This window comes from Zingiber officinale, chromosome 9B, assembly GCF_018446385.1.
Source record: "Zingiber officinale cultivar Zhangliang chromosome 9B, Zo_v1.1, whole genome shotgun sequence".
In the NCBI taxonomy this organism is placed as follows: Eukaryota; Viridiplantae; Streptophyta; class Magnoliopsida; order Zingiberales; family Zingiberaceae; genus Zingiber; species Zingiber officinale.
Window position 1 is genome coordinate 46,498,482 of NC_056003.1, and position 21,886 is coordinate 46,520,367.

Here is a 21,886-nt window from a genome sequence, read left to right on the forward strand (position 1 = left end):
TAGACCGAAATTAATTGCATTGCAAAATTCATCACAAAATTGCTATGTATTTTAGTTTCGTTGCAAAATTTGCGACAAATTTTGGTTTTGTCGCAATATTTGCAAAGAAATTAAGTTTTGTCACAAATTTTATAATAAATTTTAAATTTCATCGTGAATTTGCAACTAATTTTGCGACAAATTTTTTTGTTGCTAATTTGTGACGAAATTTATTTGTTGCTAATTTCGTTACTAATTAGTGACGATTTCTAATTTTGTCGCTAATTTGTGACGAATTTTTTTCGTCCCTAAATCAATGTTTTTTTATAGTGAGTGTAGTTGTGTGTCAAAGAGAGTGCACCACCAATGAAAGAATCTTGCTCTTGGAAGGAGAAAGTAGGAGAAAGGGAACAAAAAGACAAACAATCAATAAAGTATTGTACACTTGAAAAAATATATAGTAGTAAAAAAAAAGCCAAGAAAGCAGTGAATGAACGAACAAAATTTTTGAACACTTATATTTAACAATTGAATACAAAAGAAAGGGAAAAAGACAATTATAAAATAGGTAAAGTGAGAGAGGAAGATAAGAGATCGTAAGATGCATTAAAATGATTGCAAATGGATATTATTGAATGCTGAGGAAATAAAAGAGCGATGGATGATGTATTTTTCAAGGTTTAAAATTTCGACCAGTGCCGAGGTTTCGGTCCTAGATCGGAACGATACGGTTTCGGTATCGTATCGTGCCGTACTGATAATGTTTCGGTATTTTTTTTATTTATATATAGTAATTATTCGATAAATATATTTATTATGTATAATTTAAAAATAAGTTATATATTAATTTTATATAAGTTTTCATTATTAAATAACTTAATATTGTTATAAAAAATAATCAAATATAGTTTTCTTAAAAAAAACAATTGATCTATAAATAACTTGAATTAAAATGGATAAATCATAATATCATAATATGTTACCTTACTAAAAGGTGTAATATTTTACTTAGATAACCTTTATAGTTCTCCAATATCCTGATTAAATAATCATAATTATATAATTATATAAATTAATACAAAATACTATTATATATATAAATTTATTTACTTAATTAAAAATTTAAATAATATATATTTAAAATATTAAAAAAAATAGAATATCAATAAAACATTAAAACAGTAAAAAAATAAAATAATAAAAAAATATATATATGAGAATATAAATTTGATTTATTAGAATTTTTATAAATTTTTTTAGAATTTTTAAAATAGTAAAAACAATTCACAATATTATTTAATAAAATTTATTATTATTTTTAAAAATTTTAAATATTTTTTTTTTATATTTTATTGAGATAATTTAATTAGGATTTACGAAAGACTCTTTAAAATATCACAAACAAGTAGGAATTGTTTGATTTATTTAAAATATTAATTTTGCATTGTCACTCCACGCCCACCTACGATGTGCGCGACCGCTCGCGACGCGCGCCACCGCCCGCGACGTGCGCCACCGCCCGCGACGTGCGCGCCTGCCCGCACACGATGCCATCGACGCCCCGCGGACACCTCTAACTATGACGACGGCGTCTAACGGCATCGAAGGTGTCCGACGACGCTTCCGGTGGCGCCGGAAGCGTCCCGCGACGCTTTCGGCGTTGCTAGAAACGTCGCGTTATAACGCCTCCGACGCCTGTGACACTTCCTGCGCCTTGTGACGCTTCCGGCGACACCGGAAGCGTCTTGAGACACTGCCGACGACGAGCGTGCTTCCTTCTGGAGCGAGCGATTCCTCTTGGTGCGTGACGCACATGACGAAATCGCCGCTAGTTTGGTGCCAGTTTCGGTGCGCGGGCGGAAAGGTAAGTTTCACCCGTTCCGCTCGGCACAAAATGAAATTTTGAACCGTGGTATTTTTATCAACTTTTTAATAAAGATTTAGGTGACCAACTTATCTTATGTAATTTAAGTAGGTCAAAGAAATATAGAAATTTAAATTTTTATCGTAGAATTCAAACTTTAAAAGTAGAATAAGCTTTAAATATGATGTAAAATAGAAAACTAATTAGATTAGATGACGTTTCAATAGAGGTATGAAAGTACTTAGAAAAATAAAGTATTGAATGATTTACAAGGTTATTGAACGTGATATTAAAAGACAAAATTTGATTAGTAGAGAGTAATACTCTAGTTCCCTTATATAAGAGCAAAGGAAACATACAAAATTATGCAAACTATAAGATATTAAACTAATGAGTCGTATCATGAAATTTTATAAAAGAGTAATAAAAAAAATTAAGAAAGAAGATCATGGTGTTCTAAGATAAATTTGAATTCATACCTAAAAGGTTGAGAACAGAAGTTATATATTTTCTCTCGTTGACTTAAAACAAGTTTATAATATGGTTTCAAAGGAAATTGCATGGAGAATTTAAAAAAATAGAGATGTTAGCATAACATATATTAATATAATTAAGGATATGAATGAGGATGTAATGATAATAGTGAAGACTTTCGACGAATTAACCAAAGGATTTTCTATAAAGATAATATTACATCAAAGATTATTTCTAAGTTCCTGTTTTTTTTTTTATACTAATATGGATGCACTCATTGGATACATCCAAGACACGATCGATGCATGTTGTTTGCACATAATATTATTTTGGTAGATGAGACACGTGAAAAAGTGAATGTTAAACTTGCATCTTGGTGGGTAGTAAAAGGTTTTCGGCTTAGTGTAAAGACAATATATGAATTTAAATTTAACAATATTAGATGTTATGAGACAATTGTTAAGATAGAAAATGACAAGTTATTTGTAATAGAGTTTTAAGTATTTAGGATCATGTTGCAAAAGGATGGAGGGATTGAGAAAAATATTTTATAAAGAAGACAAGCGTTGAAATGGAGGATATCGTCAGGTGTTCTTTGTAATTATAAAGTACTTCTAAAATCTAAAAGAAAGTTTTATAAAATGACAATTACACCTGCTATGTTATATGAAACTGAATGTTGGACTATGACTTAAGTACATAAACGGAGGATGAGAGTTGTGGAGATAAGGTTCTTAAGGTGGATGTGCGCACATATGAGGATGGATAAAATAAGAATTGAGAATATTAGAAATAAAGTTGGGTTGCATAAGGAAAACTCCAGGAGACATGTTTAAGATGGTATGAATATGTATTTAGACAACCAATAAATGTTCTAATTAAGCACGATGTAAAATTATAATAAATATGCACATCAAATGAGCAAGATAAAAAAAATCTTGATTAACAATAATAAAACAAAGTACAATTTATTTAAATATAGATGATGAGTAGGGAATAAAGTCCAATGACGCAGAAGAATTCATATAAGTGACTCCACCTAGTCGGATAAGACTTGGTTGTTGTATTTGTTATTTTTTTTTTACCAAATTTTACTAGAAAGAAAATTAAATATGATGCATTTGGTAAATCCCCCAATTATATAGAACAAATGCAAGTTTAAATTTGCAACATTTTAACATAGGGTGTTATGGTAATCTATATTAGGAAAATCTTTAGCAGCATTCCATTAGGACATTTATAAAAATATCTCAAAAGAGTTCAATTTCCACCTTAAAGTCAACATAAGTAAACTTCTGTTCACATTAATTTAAAATTGTGGCATTTTGTTATATAAAATGGCATTAATAATATACTTCATGATATATTATATTGGCGAATACATTGGTGAGATTAATTAATGACAATTAGAAAATGCAACTAGTGTTATCATTGCGATAGGTCTAATTTATCATTATGTGCATGACATTTATCTTTATTATATTGGATTCTCTAATGTCTCTTATTTTGTTTATTAGTGAAAATTTTTAAACATGTTTCAGCTCTTAGATGATCAGAAACTAAACTACAATTGTGGCATATTTCTGTATTTTGTATATTTTCAATGAAATAATAATCAACAAAAATGAATTACCTTTTAAATGCAGGAGCTACTCCGAGGTTGCAAGTTGCAAAGTTTGGTGTTTAGAAGAGTAATATCCAAAACTCAGGTAATTTAAATTTTGATTCTTGTCCAACATTTTCAGAAACTGCCTCTTGTAACTGCCTTTTGTAAAGCAGGTACGACTGCGTACAATAGACCCTTCACCCTGCATTAGTGGGTGCTTTGTACACCGAGCTGCCCTTTATTCTTGTCCAACATTTGAGATCTTGATTATAATAAGCATAGTGAAAATAATCACAATATATTGTATATTTATAGTTTTTTGACTTCTAATTTACCAATAGTTTGACGATCAGTATGGGCAATTGTGTTGCATTGTATGCCTTGTCATGCACTAAGACCAAAATATGCAGAAACTTCTCAGGGGCAGTTAAATGGTCAAAAAGCATTCTCGTTATGTCTTAGAAAACACCTGCACGTGTTACATAATATGTATGTTTAACAAATCAATGGCTGAAATATTCTATATTTAAAGAAAATTTGAACTTGCTCCTCTTTAATGATTAAATAAGTTAATGAACAAATACTCAAGACAAACGGAATATTCTCTGTATGAATGCAACCACTATAATTAGTGTATCTAGTTTTGATATGATCAGCATGTATATATATCTTAAATAACTACTATAATTAGTGTATCTAGTTTTGACATGAGCAACATGAATATCTCTTAACTCTTAGCCTGCAATAAATATGTATTTATCTATTTTTTTTTCTTTATTATGCCATTGGTTCTATACTCTCTAGGTCGATGGACTTCTCATGCTTCTCAAACAGCACAGACATACACTGCGATCTCTTGAATTTATTTTTTGCCGCATTCCTTCTGCCATATTTGAACAATTTTTTGGGTGTATGCACATAGATGGTTCTGAAACCCATGGGATCCATGATCTTTATATCAAATCATCTCGTGTATTTGACAACAAATCATCTTTGGTTCCTTCTGGCCTTTTGTCTTTTCTAGTATCTGGGAGGTACGCCTAATTCTTGTTTACATATTTGCAAGTATATTTAGATTTTCATCAAGTAGTTTCATGCTTGAGTATATTCATTGTATGGTCAGGAACATATCTATAGGTCTCATGCCGTAAGCGCGATTTTTCTTTCTTTTTTTAATATTTATTTATTTTATTTAATTAATTAAATTAAACAATTCCTAAGGAGGATGTGGGTTATTTCGAAGAGGTTTTTATAAACCCTAATTAAATTATCCTAATAAAATATATAAAAAATATATTTAAAATTAAAATAAATTTAATAAATTTTATTAATTAATATTCTGAAAAAAAATAATATTGTAAATTTAATTTAAAAATTTTAAAAAATATAATAATTCTTATTTATATTCTAATATTTTCTTTATTATTTTAAATTTCATTTAAATTTTAAAAAAAAATTTAAAAATTCTAAAAAATATTTTAAAAATTCTAATTTTTTTTAAAAGAATTCTAATAAATTATATTTATACTCTGATATTTTTTTTAAAATTTTTTTACTTGATATTTTTTGCTATTTAAAATATATATTATTTAATTAATAATTAATTAAATGAATAAATAATTAATTTATATAATTATTATTAATATAAAGTAATATCTTGTATTAATTTATATACTTATTATTATTATTATTATTATTATTATTATTATAGATACTTCCATTTTAATTTAAATGATTGATATATCAATTCTATTTAAATAAAATTATTTTTAATTATTTTTTCTAATAATATTAAATTATTCAATAATTGAGAACTTATAATAAATCAATATACAATTTATTTTTATATACATCATAAACATATTTATCTTATAATTACTATAGATAAATAAAAAAATACCGAAACTGTATCAGCACGGTACGATACGATACCGAAACCGTATCGTTCCGGTCTGAGACCGAAACCTCGGCACGGGTCGAAATTTTAAACCTTGGGTCTCATGCTGTCAGTTTATTGCATACAAAATTATTGTATTCAGTTTAGACATATACAGTTGTCAGAAAATATTTAAGATTAACTATATTCATTATAATTTGAATGACTTAATTAATACAAATAAACGATGGAATATTGATCAATTTAATGATTGCTTTTCCTGAACAAACCACTTCAAAATTAATATGAAAAGTAATTTTCTTTGGGAAGATATTTATCAAAAAAGTTCCATTCATTTCTGAATTATTTCATAACTATAACAATCCTCTGCATACTCTAACTTGAATAGATTGTTTGTTGAAATCCTAACATGTGACTTTTTAATTCCATAGGTGAGAAAGCTCAATTGCTCTGAAGCCTACTACTAAATTTCACATCAAACTCAATCCCCTTGTTTATTTAAATAATCAATTAGTAATTCTCATTTGTGTCATCTTCTATAGTTAAGAGATGTCAGGCTTCTCATTTTGTTGATATTTTTATGTTTTCACTTGATCGAATGAAAACTAGATTATGCATTGTTCTTGTGCAGTCTAATATTAGTATATACATGATCATCTTATTGTCTGCCTAGGTCTATCTAGTTCATATTATTGTAAATGAATAATTTGGAAATTAGTTGATTTACTGGGAGGGCATGTACATAATGTTTGAATAGTGTGCAGTTTCCATTTGCTAATTGTTCTTGTATCAATGGCTGATCCTAACACCAAATTTAAAGAAGCTTTCTCTTTCCCCTCTCAGGGACTTGCACTCACTGTGTATCTGTGACAGTAAGTTACAGGCAATGCATGCAAAATTGATCTTTGATGTTCTCGTGGAGTCATCTTCTCCTTTAGTCACGCTTGAAATATCAGAAAATAATGTTGGTAGCCAATAAATTTCTACTTAACTTTTCTCAATCATATTATGCCTCAATTATAAATATAATTTCCCTTCAGCTTGCTGGTTGGCTATCTAGGGTTGTGAGGGAACCTTTGGATTCTTCATCATTTATTGAACCAAAAATGCCACTGCAGTCACTCAGGGAACTGACTTTAAGGTACTACATTGTTTATTTTTGTTAAGTGTAGCTCTATGGTTCTATGTTACTTTCCTTATGGCATTTTGGATTTTGTTAACACTCAAGGGGCAATAATTTGAAGAAGGAAGATGCGGAAGATCTCTGTTATATCTTGGTTCATATGCCTGTATTGCAATGTTTAGATATCAGTGACAATGCCATAATGGATGGAGGAATCAGGTGATTAAGTATTTTGATGCAGGGAAACACCCTTTGAACTTATGTACCTTTTTTCTTTTTATTTGTGTAAACAGTTTTTGTTATTGCCACTGGATAAAAGAGTTCATAATATTGTTTTTGCATGCAGGAGTCTGATTCCTTATTTTATTTGGGCTCTTTTGAAAGATTACCCTCTTACTGATATTAAGTTAAATAATTGCAATCTATCTTGCTCTGGAGTTGCTAATCTTTTAAGAAGCCTCCCGCCTATAAAAACACCACTAAATACGTTTTCTGTGGCAGAAAATGAACTTGGCAGGCAAGATAGGCATCAGCGCATTGTCTTCCTATTTCATATACTGTGTTAACCAGTTTTTCTAATACCAAGTTCATCTTTTAGTTTTATCGCAGCACCACTGGCAAAGTTCCTGGCTTCCCCTGGTGTTAGAAAACTCAACATCGAAGATATAGGACTAGGAATATTAGGTTTTCAGCAACTTGAAGATCAAATACCCAGGGAGACGGCTCTTCAATACATCAACATAAGGTTTATCCCTCTATCTCTCACACGCATAAACACAAAATTTAAAATTTTTATTCTTTGATTTGTAGCAAGAATCGTGGTGGGAACAAAGCTGCATATTTCATCTCTAAAGCCCTCTTGTATGCACCAAATATTACTTGTATCAAAGCTGGAGGTAATATCATGCCTCCTGAATCTGTGGAAGTCATTTACAGGGCTCTGAAAGAATCAAGAGGTATGCATTTATGTCTATTTACACTTTCAAATCTGGGGTTTCTATAATATCCAAACTCATTTAATAACATTTTGATGTATTTAACTTTTAAACAATATTCATAGTTGAATTCAATTGTAACAAACGTTTCACTTTGACAAATAGCTGAATTTCTGCCACATGTCATTTTCATTGAAATTCTGGATATGGTCAACCACTGTCAAAGTTCACAATCTATACCATACTAGAGTTTTTTTTTCTTTAAATGGAATGATATGGTATCAATTTGGTGACAAAGTTTTGACTTGTGCCAATGAAGAATTCAAAGTGTAAGTAGGAAGGAAATGAAAATGAAAAAGAAGAGAGGATAGCTATATACCCAAGTCAGATTCTATGTCCCATGTTACCGATAATATAAATAAAATAGGAAATATAGATATATGGTTTACCTTAATTATAGGGATATGATTTACTTTGATAGTAGAGATTTGATTAAGTCAAGATATTCTTTATATATATATATATATTTATGAGATTGATGAATAAAATTAATAATATATTTTCTTTCAAATTTCTTAGTATGGTATTTAAGCAAACCATAACTGTCATAACAAACCCTAGCCCTCATTTGAAACCCTACCCTCCTATTCTCTTCTATTATTGATCGTCAGCCACAACTCTTCTCTTGCATTAGCCATTGCTGGCCTAGGAGGAACTGTTGATCAATCTGTCATTGCTCAAATTCTAGTCATTGGAATCTTTGTGCGTGAACTACATGTGCCGTTATGAGTTTTTTTGGTGTAGTCCCACTAGTCGGCATGTGAAAGCGTGTTTGTGATTGAAAATCTCTTCGGTTGTCACTATTTTGGTTGCTAGGCATCTTCACTTACTTGATCGAGTCAGTATTAAATGTGGGACTTTTTTTTTTGTGTAAGAGGTTTAGAATTTCTTTGGTATTCGAGATTTAGTTCTTGTTTTCTTTTGGGTATTCCAAACAGGCTTTTTCCCAAGTTTATAAATGCATCCCCTTCAAATACGCCATACGAGTTCTGAAAAATTCCCAGAAAATTCCTAAGAATTTCTAAAAATTCCGTTAAAGTTATTCGTCCATTAAACCTTATTATTTATTATTATTTTGTTGCCGTATTTTACACTCTATTTTATATTCTTTCCTAAAACATCCGCTAATGAATACCTAAGAGATTAATGCTCTAGATGATAATGGTACTTGACCTTAGTCAAATTACTAGTAGGAAAGAAGAATATTGAATGCAAATGGATGTTTACAATTAAAGTCAATCTTGATGGATCTATTACTCGATTAAAAGTTCGTCTTGTTGCTAAGGCTATACCCTCACTTGCTAAACTTAGTTCCATCTGATTGTTTATTTCCATAGCGGTCACTCATAATTGGTGACCTTTAGAAGGAAGTCACTTTATTACTCAAGGGGAGGATGGGAAAGGTCTTCATAAATCTTTATATGGTTTGAAACAAAGTCTCCATATTGGTTTGGCAAATTTAGTCAGGTGATTGAGAAGTTTGGAATGAAAAAAATATAAGTTTGATCATTTTGTGTTTTATAGATCGTCTGAAGTGGGTATTATCTTGTTGGCTGTATATGTGAATGATATTGTCATTATTGGGAATGACATTGTAAGTATTTCGTCTCTTAAGTCTGTGTTTTTTATAGTCAACTTCATACAAAGGATTTCGGAATTTAAAAATACTTCTTGGGCGTTAAGGTAACAAGAAGTAAGAAAGAAATTTTCTTATCTCAGAGGAAATAGGCATTTCACTTATTGTTGGAGATAGGAAAATTAGGGGCTAAACCATGTAGTACTCTAATGACTCCTAATCTGCAACTCACAAAAGATGTGAATTATTTAAGAACGAGAGATATAGAAGATTAGTTAAAATGTTAAATTATCTTACATGATTCATCTATATATTACATATTTAGTCAATATTATGATTTCTTATATGACTTCTCCAACGATTAATCATTGGGCAGCTGTAACAATTATTCATTGAGTAGTTGTAGAATTAGTTTTGTTCTATTTGAAAGGAGAAAGACAAGGCTTGTATATCAATTATAGTCATACTAAGGTGGAGTGTTTTTAGATGCTAACTAGGCAGATTCAAGGGGAGGAGGAAGCTGAAGCTCCTGATGAAACTGATGAAACTACAGCTCAAAATATTGTTGCCGCTGGCACCACCGATGAACCCGAGTGGTTAATGGAATACCCGCAACTAAAACAAATATCGGAGCACATTTATTCTCAAGAAGCAGTTTCCAGTATAGGCCTCCTGCAGATGCTACCATGAATCCGGTTGGTTATCCTCCAACGGAAAGGCGACCCAAACCTGAACCTATAAGCATAGCAGCTGAGCCTGACATTAATATCAGAAGAAATGGGAACTTCAAGAAAGATAATAAATCTGAATGGTGGAATTTTCCATCTGCCCAACAGCATACTGGAGCAATCCTCACTTTACCAACCCAGCTTGGAAAGATTGAGGATGTTTTCCTCCGATGGGAAGCAATCACCAAGAACGTAGTTGCCCTGCAAAATTTTGCAAACACTCAAGATAAAGCAGATTTCATCGAAAATCTACTGGGAGAAGCTGAAAGATTGACCTGGATCCAATGGCGAATGACATTCCCAAATGAATACCAAGATCTAGTAAAATCAGCAGAAGGCCACAACGGTACGCAAAACATAATCTTTCAAATTAGAAGGGTATTTATTCTTGAAGACCCCTTTCAAGGGCCCACTGACATGCAGGATAGGGCATACAGAGATTTAGAAAGGTTAACATGCCCCCAAATAAAGGATATTATACCCTTTATAAATGAATATATGAATCTTGCAGCCAAGACAGGACAATTATTTACAAGCGAGAATTATCCGAAAAATTTTGGCTAAAACTTCCTGGAGATCTTGGTAGAAGAATAAAAGTAGCCTTTGAGGAAATGTATCCAGGAAATACAATGGAAGTACACCCTCAGGTAGTATTTACTTACAAATACCTTGAAGAAGAATGCAAGAAGGCAGCTTAGTAGATCCCTCAAAGACTTGTCATTCTGCAGCCAGATACCAATCCCAGGCTACTATCAGGATACAAGAAGAAAGTATGGAGTAAGAAGATCTACAACCTACAAAGGAAAGCCGCATCAGTCACACGCAAGAATAGAGAGGAAAAAGCATCTTATCAGAAATAAAAAATGCAAGTGCATTCTTTGCCGAGAAGAAGGGCATTTGCCCAAGATTGCCCCCGGGAATATAAGAATGTAAAAAGAGTTGCAATATTTGAAGGACTGGAGCTCCCGAAAGAATATGAAATAATGTCTGTTCAAGAAGGAGATGACCAGTCTGATGCGATCTATAGCATCTCAGAAGGGGAGGACCAGCAGGTACTTACTATTGCAACAGAATCATTATTTGTTTTTATAGAACAACGAAATTGCTACATGATAGGGAAGACTGGTGGCTGGCAACCAATCGTACGAATCTCAAAAGAACAACATAATCAAAGATCCACATATGATTATTGTCCTTGTTAGGAGAAATCTAGTTTCATAAAAGTAAAGATGAATGTTGTCTCATGTTTGAGTGCAGAATCAAAATATAGAGCTATGATAAATGTCGTGTGTGAGATAATGTGGATATATTAGCTTTTGACTTTTAGTACTAACCAAATTCTGATGTAACAACCAAGTGACTACTTATTGCTTCCAATATTGTATTTCATGAGCAAACTAAGTATATTGAAGCAATAAGTAGAGTAAAGTATACTAGAAGTATTGGAGTATATTCAATTTGGTTAAATCAATTACAATCCTAATTAAGTTAATTTTAATTTAAACCAAATTTAATCCTAATTAAATTTAATTTTAATTTTTAATCAACTTAATTCTAATTCTAATTTTGATAAAATAACTAAATATAATATGATTAATTAGAATTAATTAAGAATAAGTTTGAATTGATTAGTTTACTAAACATAAGGAAATTAATTAAATAATTTATGAATATAATTTTCTAATTTAAAATATGAATTTTAAATTAATTTAGTTATTCAAATTAGTTAGTCAAATTAATTAAATTATATTTAATTTTTAAATTAAAATTTATAGTCTAACTTGATTTAAATAATAAGATTATTTTAATCATAACTAAATTAATTTGAGAATGCTGCTCATCTTGTTACAATGCGAGTTTGGCTTGTATAGAGGCAAGTTTCGCTCGCTAGGTGTGGTTTATAATAATTTCAAGGTAAAATACAACATAAAATATAACTAAAATGCATACCTCGGAAGTAAATATGATTGATAATATAACAACATATGTACTTGATGGTAAATAATTCCAAAAAGTGAGCACAAATTCCAAAGTGGATAAATAGAAGGGATGTGCATGAATTTAATATTGAAAATTTTATCCACTGTCACTTTCAATTAATCCATTATAAACGTTGCCTCCTTTTTCAATAATACCAATATTTGTACTTACTCATAGTTAGTTGCTAATCTCATAGGAATTAAGGTTTTTATTCAACGCAAGGACAACTCTTAACCTTTATGTCCCTTATTAGTGAACATTCTATTTTTGATAGACAATTTATATATCACAAATAATTCCATCCTTAATTACCACTACGTAAGTTATTCCACTTATTTTTCACTATCTTTTATCATAAAGTAACCTACTTTAATAATCACAAATAAATCTTTTATGAAATGAATCAATAGGGTTAGATTATTTTAGAGTTAGAATAGTATCAAGTAACATGTGGGCTAAAGTTCGTATTGTAGCATCTTGACACAAATAAATATTGGCAAGCGACCTACACTATCATGTCTTTGTGAACAATTAGGCCTTCTTATATAAGGCTAAAAATAAAATTTTTATTTTTAGCATTTATTTCACCATTGATAATAGCTTCTTGGATTCACTTTCTATTTAAATATGCCATTCTCACTTAATGATTATTTTGAGAGACTAACCCAAGATTAGGGATGACAATAGGTAGGATTTGGATATAATTTCATATCCTCTGTACCCATCCCTATTTATTATATTCATCCCCATACCTATCGGGTATTTAATTTTCATACTCATCCTCATATCCGTCGGAGGATCGAGTATCCATGTCCTACTCATCATTCTATTACTACCAATGATTCTTTTTTTTTAAAAAAAATATTTCAATGTACTTATCTGCTCTTCCTTGTCTCGCGCTCCTTCGATCGGGTGAGTATTTCTTGTGGAAAAAAGATGAGATATGTGTTGGTGATCGAATAAAGAGGCAAACTAAGTTTTTTTTTCTGAGACGGAAAGCGGACTAAAGTTTTTTCTTTCCCAATACAAAATGAGGCTTATATATATATATATAGAGTATCGGGTAGGGTATGAGTAGGATTTTACCACATCCGCCTCTATACCCATACTCGAATACCCGATTATTATAATCACGTATAAAACTTCCCTCCATATTCTCCTCCATTCGAGTCGGATGTCAGATTCCCTGTCAAATTCGGGAGAAATTACCATCCTACCCAAGACATCTTTTAATAAATATATAAAAATTCATTAATTTAACCATATATTAATGTATAATCTTATAGCACAGAGTTAATATTTTCTTTTGAAAATAACTCCTCCCCTTCCCTCCCTAAGTAAATTCTCAGGTGATCCCTCACCCACATGCAAATAGAAAGAAAAGAATATTATTTATTGAACTTAATATTCTTGTTCTTCTAGAACTCACTTTACTCGCTTCACTAGTTTAGTGTCATTTCATTCCCCTTTTCAAAACAATTATAACATTGTAGATAAGGTATAAGTTTAATTCATGCACAACAAACATGAGTCGAAAAATAATTTACTCACCTTAATATATACGAAGGAAAGGTAAAATATTCTTTAAAATTGGCGTGCTTTGCTTCTCCTAGATAAGTATCTACAAAAGAAATATATATAAAAACAACCTATTTGATTCAATTATTATGCTATGACTCAGATTAAAATGAAGGCAACAACTAAAATAAAACAAACCTTAAACTCTTGTAAACTAACAACATACACTAACCTATTATAATTAAAATCTAAATAATGACATTAAAATCTTGTTGATGCAATTCACCCATGTATGTTGCATAGTTTAGAGAGATTATTGATGTAATCTACTTGAACATGTGTATTGCATAATTTTGATGTTTGGACCATATTTAAATAAGTGATCATTGTGATATGATCTATCTAGTGTGTTAAGTGCACAGTTGCAGATTACTTGATAAGATGATGAAAGACCTAGTAGACAAAGGAATGTTGGATTCTAGGTAGGGAAATCTAAGAAGGGCCTTGGCATGGAGGAAGGTTAGATGCTAGCTAGGTGAACATGGTGAAGATGAAGTCCAAGAAGGATCGTGGCAAGGAAGTCCTCATTGGATCAGGATGCCAATGTGGTAGAGGGGGTGAATGCCACAACTCACTTGCAATGTTAGTTTTTGTATAACTAAAAAATGCGTAATGAAAATAAAGAGCACAATAAACAAGCCAAATAAGAGGGACACCTTTGATTTACTACCTCCAGATTGCTACATCAAGACCTATTCACATGGAGTCCATTAATTTTCTCCTCTTTAGTAAACCATTGGAGGTGGAGAAACCTCTTACGATCAGCCAACAACAACAACAATGCCAGAAAATTAGAGAACAATAAAGGCTTTAAAAAAAATTGAGCATTGATCTGTATTTCAGAGCAAAACTTTTTTTTTTCTCGCAGCCCTTCATGTCCTATTTATAACCTTTATCTCAAATCTTCTAGTTGAATGATCTTCACATCCTATCTACATTGTGTCATTGATCTTTCCATCTTCGGCTCTATTTCAAACGGTCGTGTTGTAACAACAATAGATTTGGTTAGTCGATTGATCATTATTCAATTGATTGTTTCCAGTTGACTTAAAATCTTTTTGTTTGGTTGTCAAAACATATTATGTTACCAACAGTGGACTGATCTAAATTTAATACTCCAAATAGATCTAAATTTGAGGTATTTAGATTATCAACCGATTGAATCTTACCCACTAGTCGATTCATCCAACCCTAATACCTCAAATAGATCAAACTCGAGTTATGGAATACCAGTCGATTGAATCTTATTCATCAATCGATAGATGTTCGGACTTTAACTGGTTCTTAGGTCAAGACTACCTAAGTCACCTGTCTATCCTTTGTCCCATGTCTATCCTTTGCCCCATGTGTACAGGTCATTCCACTTATCATATATCTTTAAGTCTTGAGGTCTTCTATTGCTAAACTACGTCTTTCGGATGTTTTAAGCCCGTGACTCCCTCTTAGCCATTCTTCTTGCCTTTGTTACGTAGATCTCCTCCTCGATTTACCCTACTCAGATACTCCTCATTCTACGATTCCTCTGATGCACCATCCTTTTCTGATCTTACAAAGCTTGGGCCATCGAGTCCTCAAAACTTGTATACATGGTAGATCCTACATAACTTAGTACACATTAGATCAACACAAAATTATCTTAAACGTGTTGCCAATATTATTAAAACTATTAAGACCACAGATAAGAGTTCTTATAAGGAAGGTTAAATGCTAGGTAGAGGAACACCTAGAGTGGTGAGATTCTAGGTATGAAAGTTCAGTTGATATTGAGGCCTTCTAGCATCAATTATATCTCTAACTTGAGAGCTTCAAGATCTTATCATTGTGGATAGGGGTAGATTTAGAGTTACGTGGACTTTACTCGTAGATGGGTTGAGTCATGGTGCCTTAGTCGACCGATACTAAGATAACAGTGGACACTTGCAAAGGGAAAGTGTAAATTTGAATAAGTCTAGATTCATGTATGAGATCAATTGATTGTGTGGACTATTGGAGTCAACTGATTTATACTACGAATAACGTTAAGGTTGTCGTTTTGCATGTAGTCCACTGTTGTGCACCTATATTATGAAAATCACATTGTGTTTGAATTGTGGTTTTGCACAGGAAGAAACATAATGTTAAGCGGTCGACTCCCTAAATTGATTGATGTTATCTTAAACCGAACATAATGTTTGTCAGTCGACTAATGGAGTTGATTAGTGAATTTCAAAAAATGAACAAAATGTTGGACAGTTGACTTGGAGAGTTCCAAATTGAACAGAATGATCGTAAATCGACTCTGGAAGGTGACTCTTTAACAACATAGTTGATTGTAAGAGTACACAGTTGACTAAGGATAAAATTAGAAGGTGATCTGGTTAATTATGAAGATTTTGACATTCTAAAATAGTCACAGATACGATAACATCAAGGTGATCGGTCTCCACCGATTTTGAGAATTATAAAATTGTTTGGCATGCGAATAGGTACGCTAATTTTCTAGTAAACTTTCTAGCTATTATTTGTGCTTTGCGATATTCTCTTTGTGACTCTCATTGGCAACAAGACTCGGTCTCTACTACCTCAAATTCATCCTCCCCATTAGGGGTAATCAGTGTCATTTAAATTAGGAAACTGAAGAAAGCCACCACATGGGAGGGTATTTCCACTGGATTCATCGGGAATCAACCCTTGCTCAATTCTGAAAACCTATCATGTGGTGACCGACTCGGTTATGCTATGGGGGTTGGAAAATCAAAGTCTTAGAACTCATAAAAAAATCATCCAATTATTGGATAATTAAAGAGCATTCATAAATATTTTTTTTTTATAAATATAGTCAAACAAAGTTACACAAATAAGTACACAACAAAAAATATATTAACGCTAACAATTCAATTATACAGTAACGAAAAGTTTCATATAAAAGCCTAACATATTATTACAAGAAAATAGAACTTATAGCATCAACTATGATTAACCATCTAGTTGAGAATTTTCAAGAAAATTCCAACATCATGATGTGAGAAGAGAACATGCTCTTGAATTACGACCAGATAATTATGAAGAAATTGTTCAACTCATTGCTGCAAACTGTGAAATGGAATATCCAAGTATTCAACGGCTGACTGAAAATCTAATCGGGGAAGAACAGATATATTCAACTAGTACGGTAATTTCTCCATATCGACCCCCTCAAGATACAGCAATGGGGCCACCTGGATATCCACCGGCTAATAAAACTCCAGGCCCAAGTTTTCAGCCCATATATGAGCAGCAACCTCCAAAGGCAAAATTTAAAGGAGGAATGAATAATGAATTATGGACCCTACCATCAGCACAACAACAAAGTGGGGCCCTTTTTGTTATTCCAGAACAATTAAATTTATTGATGACGCCTTCTCAAGATGGGAAAACTAGTTTGTAAACCTTCTAGTTCTTAATTCCAGTTTGCGTTCTTGCTCTCCTCACGTTTCCTTCAATCATTACTTTCTCCGCTGCCCTCTTTTGGTATCAGAGCCTTACAAATTTTTTGTTTTGGCGTGTTGGCACTATGCAATCTTGAGAAACGAAAGGATAGATCCTAACTTGGTTAAAACGGCAGGAGGCCTAAGGAAAACCAAGGGCACATCTATATGAGATTCTCAGGAGAGGAACTACCCTCGCCAAGGCAACAGGAATCCCTGTAAGTACTGATCCCTTTTATGAGTAATTATATTATTTCAAGAAACACTTCATCCTATAGAGAAGCAATTTCTGCAACTGATCCTATAGAATCACCCTCAACTGGTTTCGCTAAACCAAGTGATTACCAGGGTTCTACACCTAGTATTTCCACAATCATTAAGCAAAACAATACCTAAATCCAGCTACTTGTTCAAATTTCTGAAACATTAAAAGAAATTCAAGCCAGCTTGCAAAAACAAAATCCAACTCCTTTTCCATCAGACCTGATTACAAAATTGCATAACCTTACTCTCTCCAAGCCTAAAGAAAAGCCTGGAAAATTGTATGTTTTTAAGGATCCTTATAAAATTCTAAAAGAAGAACAAGAAAAATTGAAAGGATCATGGCAACCACAAGGACAGAGCAGCAGCAAATAACTGCAACACCACTATTTGAAGATCAAATACGAGGTTATCGGCGAAATCAACGACGATTGTTCAACGCACAACAAGTGGCAAGGCGTGTTGGGCAAGCTCTTATTGGTGGTACTTCAACAAGGCATACTCTTGAACAACAAATTGAGCCTGAAACTCAATTACAATTATCTATGCAAGAGCGAGCTTCCATAGTACCTGCTGAGGTACTTTACCACTCCCGAAGGGATGATACACATCATCGAGTATATGTGCATAGATCTGAAGAAGCAATGCTTGTGACCGACAACCATCAAGTGGACAGAAGCTTTATACAAGAAGAAAGCTTCAATCAACTACGACGAAGTGGTATGCAATATATTCGCCTTGGAGTCCTTCAGGTACGTATACAAATATTACATCGTCAACAAGAAGGAACGATGGCACTTGTTGTCTTTCGAGATAATAGGTGGCAAGGTGATCAGGCAATTATAGCAACAATGGAAGTAGATCTTACCAAAGGAAGCCAAATGATCTATGTGATTCCAGAAATTATGATGACAATTGGCGATTTCTACCGAAATGTTCAAATATCCATCCTTACAAGAGGATATGAAGCCTGGCAGAATAGCGAAGCTAATTTGCTAATCACAAGAGGACTGGTAGGTAGGCTTTCAAATACACCTAATGTTGGTTTTGCTTATGAAGTTCAAGGTGTTGTAGATCACCTTACTTCTCACGGAGTAAAAGCCTTACCTGGAAGAAGTTTTTCAACTCATCGGCTGCAAGGTCTAAATTGGACCATTAATCCTACTCAAATTACTATTCCTATGCAACCAGGAGAAGTAAATAGTCAAACAATGCTGGATGGACGCATATCATTAAGCTTCAACAATTATGCAGCAGCCCAAGTAGCAGAACCACCAAAATATAATGACAGAGATGAAGAAATTTTGGCGGTATTGATTGAAACACATCGTGGTGTTTTTACTTACTTTGACGGCACGGAATCAGAGTATCTCGAAAATTATGGAGATTCTGATAATATTTATGATAAAGGAAAACAAATAGCAGAACAAGAAAATTACTCCCCAAGGTACACTCCTAAAACTGAGCCTCATATTTTAGTAAATCGAATGTTTCCACAGGCAGTACTGCCAAAAAGAAAAACAGAGGGATCTGCTGGACTTGATATAGCAGCAAGTCAAGATGCTATTATCGAGCCATATGGACGAGAACTCGTACATACAGGCCTACGAATAGAAATCCCATATGGATATTATGGCCGTATAGCTTCACGATCAGGCTTTGCATGGAAACATGGAATTGAAGTAGGAGCTGGAGTAATTGATTCAGACTATCGGGGTGAGGTACAAGTTCTTTTGTTTAATAGAACTAGCCTTCCTATACTTATTACTTCTCAGCAAGATATTGCACAATTAATCCTTGAGAAAATAGCTATGCCAGAAGTATATGAAGTTCCTCATCTAAGTTATACTGAACGAGGAGAACAAGGCTTTGGATCTACAGATCAACATTCTGTCTTTTTACCAATTAATGAAGCCTCTTCCTCTCAAGAACCCCACAAACTTACAACGCAGGATATCTTTTCCTTACTAATGCCACAAGAAAAACTGGCAGTTTTGGTGGAAAATGATTCTTCCCACATATGTTTTGAGGAAGCCCATGCAGCGACTACAAGCCCAGGGGCCTCTGTACCGCAGCCCATGGACACTACTCTAAACTATGAGGAGGAACCTGATTCCTACCTTGATTATATTCAGTATTTATCCTCACTGTCAAACACCAAACCAATTTGGGACACCTACTCAGATGATGAATGGACTAATCCATTCGCCAGCGAAGGTGGTGGGAGAAGAGAACATGCTCTTGAATTACGACCAGATAATTATGAAGAAATTGTTCAACTCATTGCTGCAAACTGTGAAATGGAATATCCAAGTATTCAGCGGCTGACTGAAAATCTAATCGGGGAAGAACAGATATATTCAACTAGTACGGTAATTTCTCCATATCGACCCCCTCAAGATACAGCAATGGGGCCACCTGGATATCCACCGGCTAATAATACTCCAGGCCCAAGTTTTCAGCCCATATATGAGCAGCAACCTCCAAAGGCAAAATTTAAAGGAGGAATGAATAATGAATTATGGACCCTACCATCAGCACAACAACAAAGTGGGGCCCTTTTTGTTATTCCAGAACAATTAAATTTATTTGATGACGCCTTCTCAAGATGGGAATCTATTACCAAGAATTTTGTGGCATCACAAGCCTTCTCAGACTCTAAAGAAAAAATAGAGTTTATTGAAAACCTGTTGGGAGAAATTGAGAAGATCACATGGATTCAGTGGAGAATGACTTACCTTATCGAATATGATGCCCTTATTGCCATCAGTGAAGGGCGAGAAGGTACACAGAACATTCTATCTCAAATGAGACGTGTATTTTCTGCTGAGGACCCTACTCAGGGTTCAACTGAAGTTCAAAATTCAGCATACAGGGATTTAGAAAAATTATCCTGTGATAATGTTAAGCACATAATCCAGTACATCAATGATTATATGAGATTGGCAGCAAAGACTGGACGCCTTTTTGCAGGACCAGAACTTTCAGAGAAATTTTGGTTAAAAATACCTGGGGATCTCGGAAATAGAATCAAGACAGCCTTTGAAGCAAAGCATCCTGGTTTAACAGTAGGAGTTTTTCCCAGAATTATATTTGCTCATAAATTTCTTGAGCAGGAGTGTAAGGATGCGGCATTCAAAAGATCGTTAAAAGATCTATCTTTTTGCAACCAAATCCCTATCCCAGGGTACTATCAGAAGGCTGGATCTAAGAGAATGGGGATCCGACAATCAAAAACTTATAAAGGTAAACCACATAACACTCATGCTAGAATTGAAAAGCGAAAGCATTTATTAAGAAACAAAAAATGCAAGTGTTATTTGTGTGGTCAAGAAGGACACTTCGCAAAAGATTGTCCTAATGATAAAAGAAATGTCAAAAGGGTAGCAATCTTTGAGCAATTAGAAATTCCTGATGATTATGATATCTTATCTGTACAAGAAGGAGAAGCTCAAAGTGACGCCATTTACAGTATTTCTGAAGGAGAAGATGATATTCTTGAGGTACAACACTCTGTCCAAACCTTGCAAATAAATTCACTATATATGTTAGGTTTGGAAGATGGAGGATACAGGCAACAGATCAGACTGACAGATTCACAGTCAAACTGTATGCATCAATGGAAGCATAATGAAAAAATTATTGCTCCACAATCAACTACTTGTACCTGTTGCAAAAGATTAACTATTCAGAGGGCCAGGATACACTGTCCGGAGTGCTACCTTACAGTATGCAATTTATGCGGGCCCTATTACTTTAACAAAGAGGTACCTGTAACCCCTGCACCTGCAACTCCATTTTATCCTATGAACTTAATACAGGAGCAGAGAAATTATATCATCTGGTGTGAAGAAGAAATCCGAAGGTTAAAAGAAGAAGTTGCATATTATAAATCACAATGGGAAGCCTTGCAGCTGGAACAAGATTTACAAAAAGATTTTCACGAACTTGAAGAAGAAGCTGCAAATATGTTTATTGAAGAAACAATTGCAACAACATCAAAACCTTCTACATCAAGCCCACGGTTAGTAAAAAATATGCTGTACAATTTAACCGTGGAAATGGATATACCAGGTATTCCTAAATTCAAGTTAAAGGCAATTTTGGATACCGGTGCAACAACATGTTGTGTAGACCAAAGATCCATTCCCAAAAATGCTCTGGAACAAAATACCTATGTGGTAAACTTTAGCGGTATTAACTCACAACAATCCGCTAATATGAAGCTAAAAAATGGGCGAATGATTATTGGGGATAATATCTTCAGAATTCCCTATACCTATAGCTTTCCTATGGTTCTTGGGGATAATATTCAATTCATCATCGGGTGTAACTTCATCAGAGCAATGCATGGGAGACTCCGCATTGAAGGCAATATG

The 21,886-nt window shown here is 33.2% G+C and overlaps 1 protein-coding gene across 6 annotated transcripts in view; it reads left to right on the forward strand.

Annotated features, from left to right (window-relative positions):
* LOC122025621 overlaps positions 1-21,886 on the forward strand; it is a 133,976-nt gene that overhangs the window by 34,222 nt on the left and 77,868 nt on the right. For 2 of the 6 annotated variants that reach the window (XR_006123781.1, XM_042584456.1), the window contains exons 10-17: positions 3,964-4,026; positions 4,728-4,957; positions 6,664-6,784; positions 6,861-6,961; positions 7,049-7,162; positions 7,290-7,460; positions 7,542-7,688; positions 7,754-7,899. Coding sequence is in view for 2 of the 6 variants with exons in the window: in XM_042584456.1 (XP_042440390.1) it covers positions 3,964-4,026; positions 4,728-4,957; positions 6,664-6,784; positions 6,861-6,961; positions 7,049-7,162; positions 7,290-7,460; positions 7,542-7,688; positions 7,754-7,899 (1,093 nt within the window). In the remaining 4 variants the exon portion in view is untranslated. Of the gene's footprint in view, positions 1-3,963; positions 4,027-4,727; positions 4,958-6,663; positions 6,785-6,860; positions 6,962-7,048; positions 7,163-7,289; positions 7,461-7,541; positions 7,689-7,753; positions 7,900-10,000; positions 11,295-17,383; positions 17,465-21,886 lie in introns of all 6 variants that reach the window. The other 4 variants (XR_006123780.1, XR_006123779.1, XR_006123782.1 and 1 more) reach the window with 4 other exon arrangements.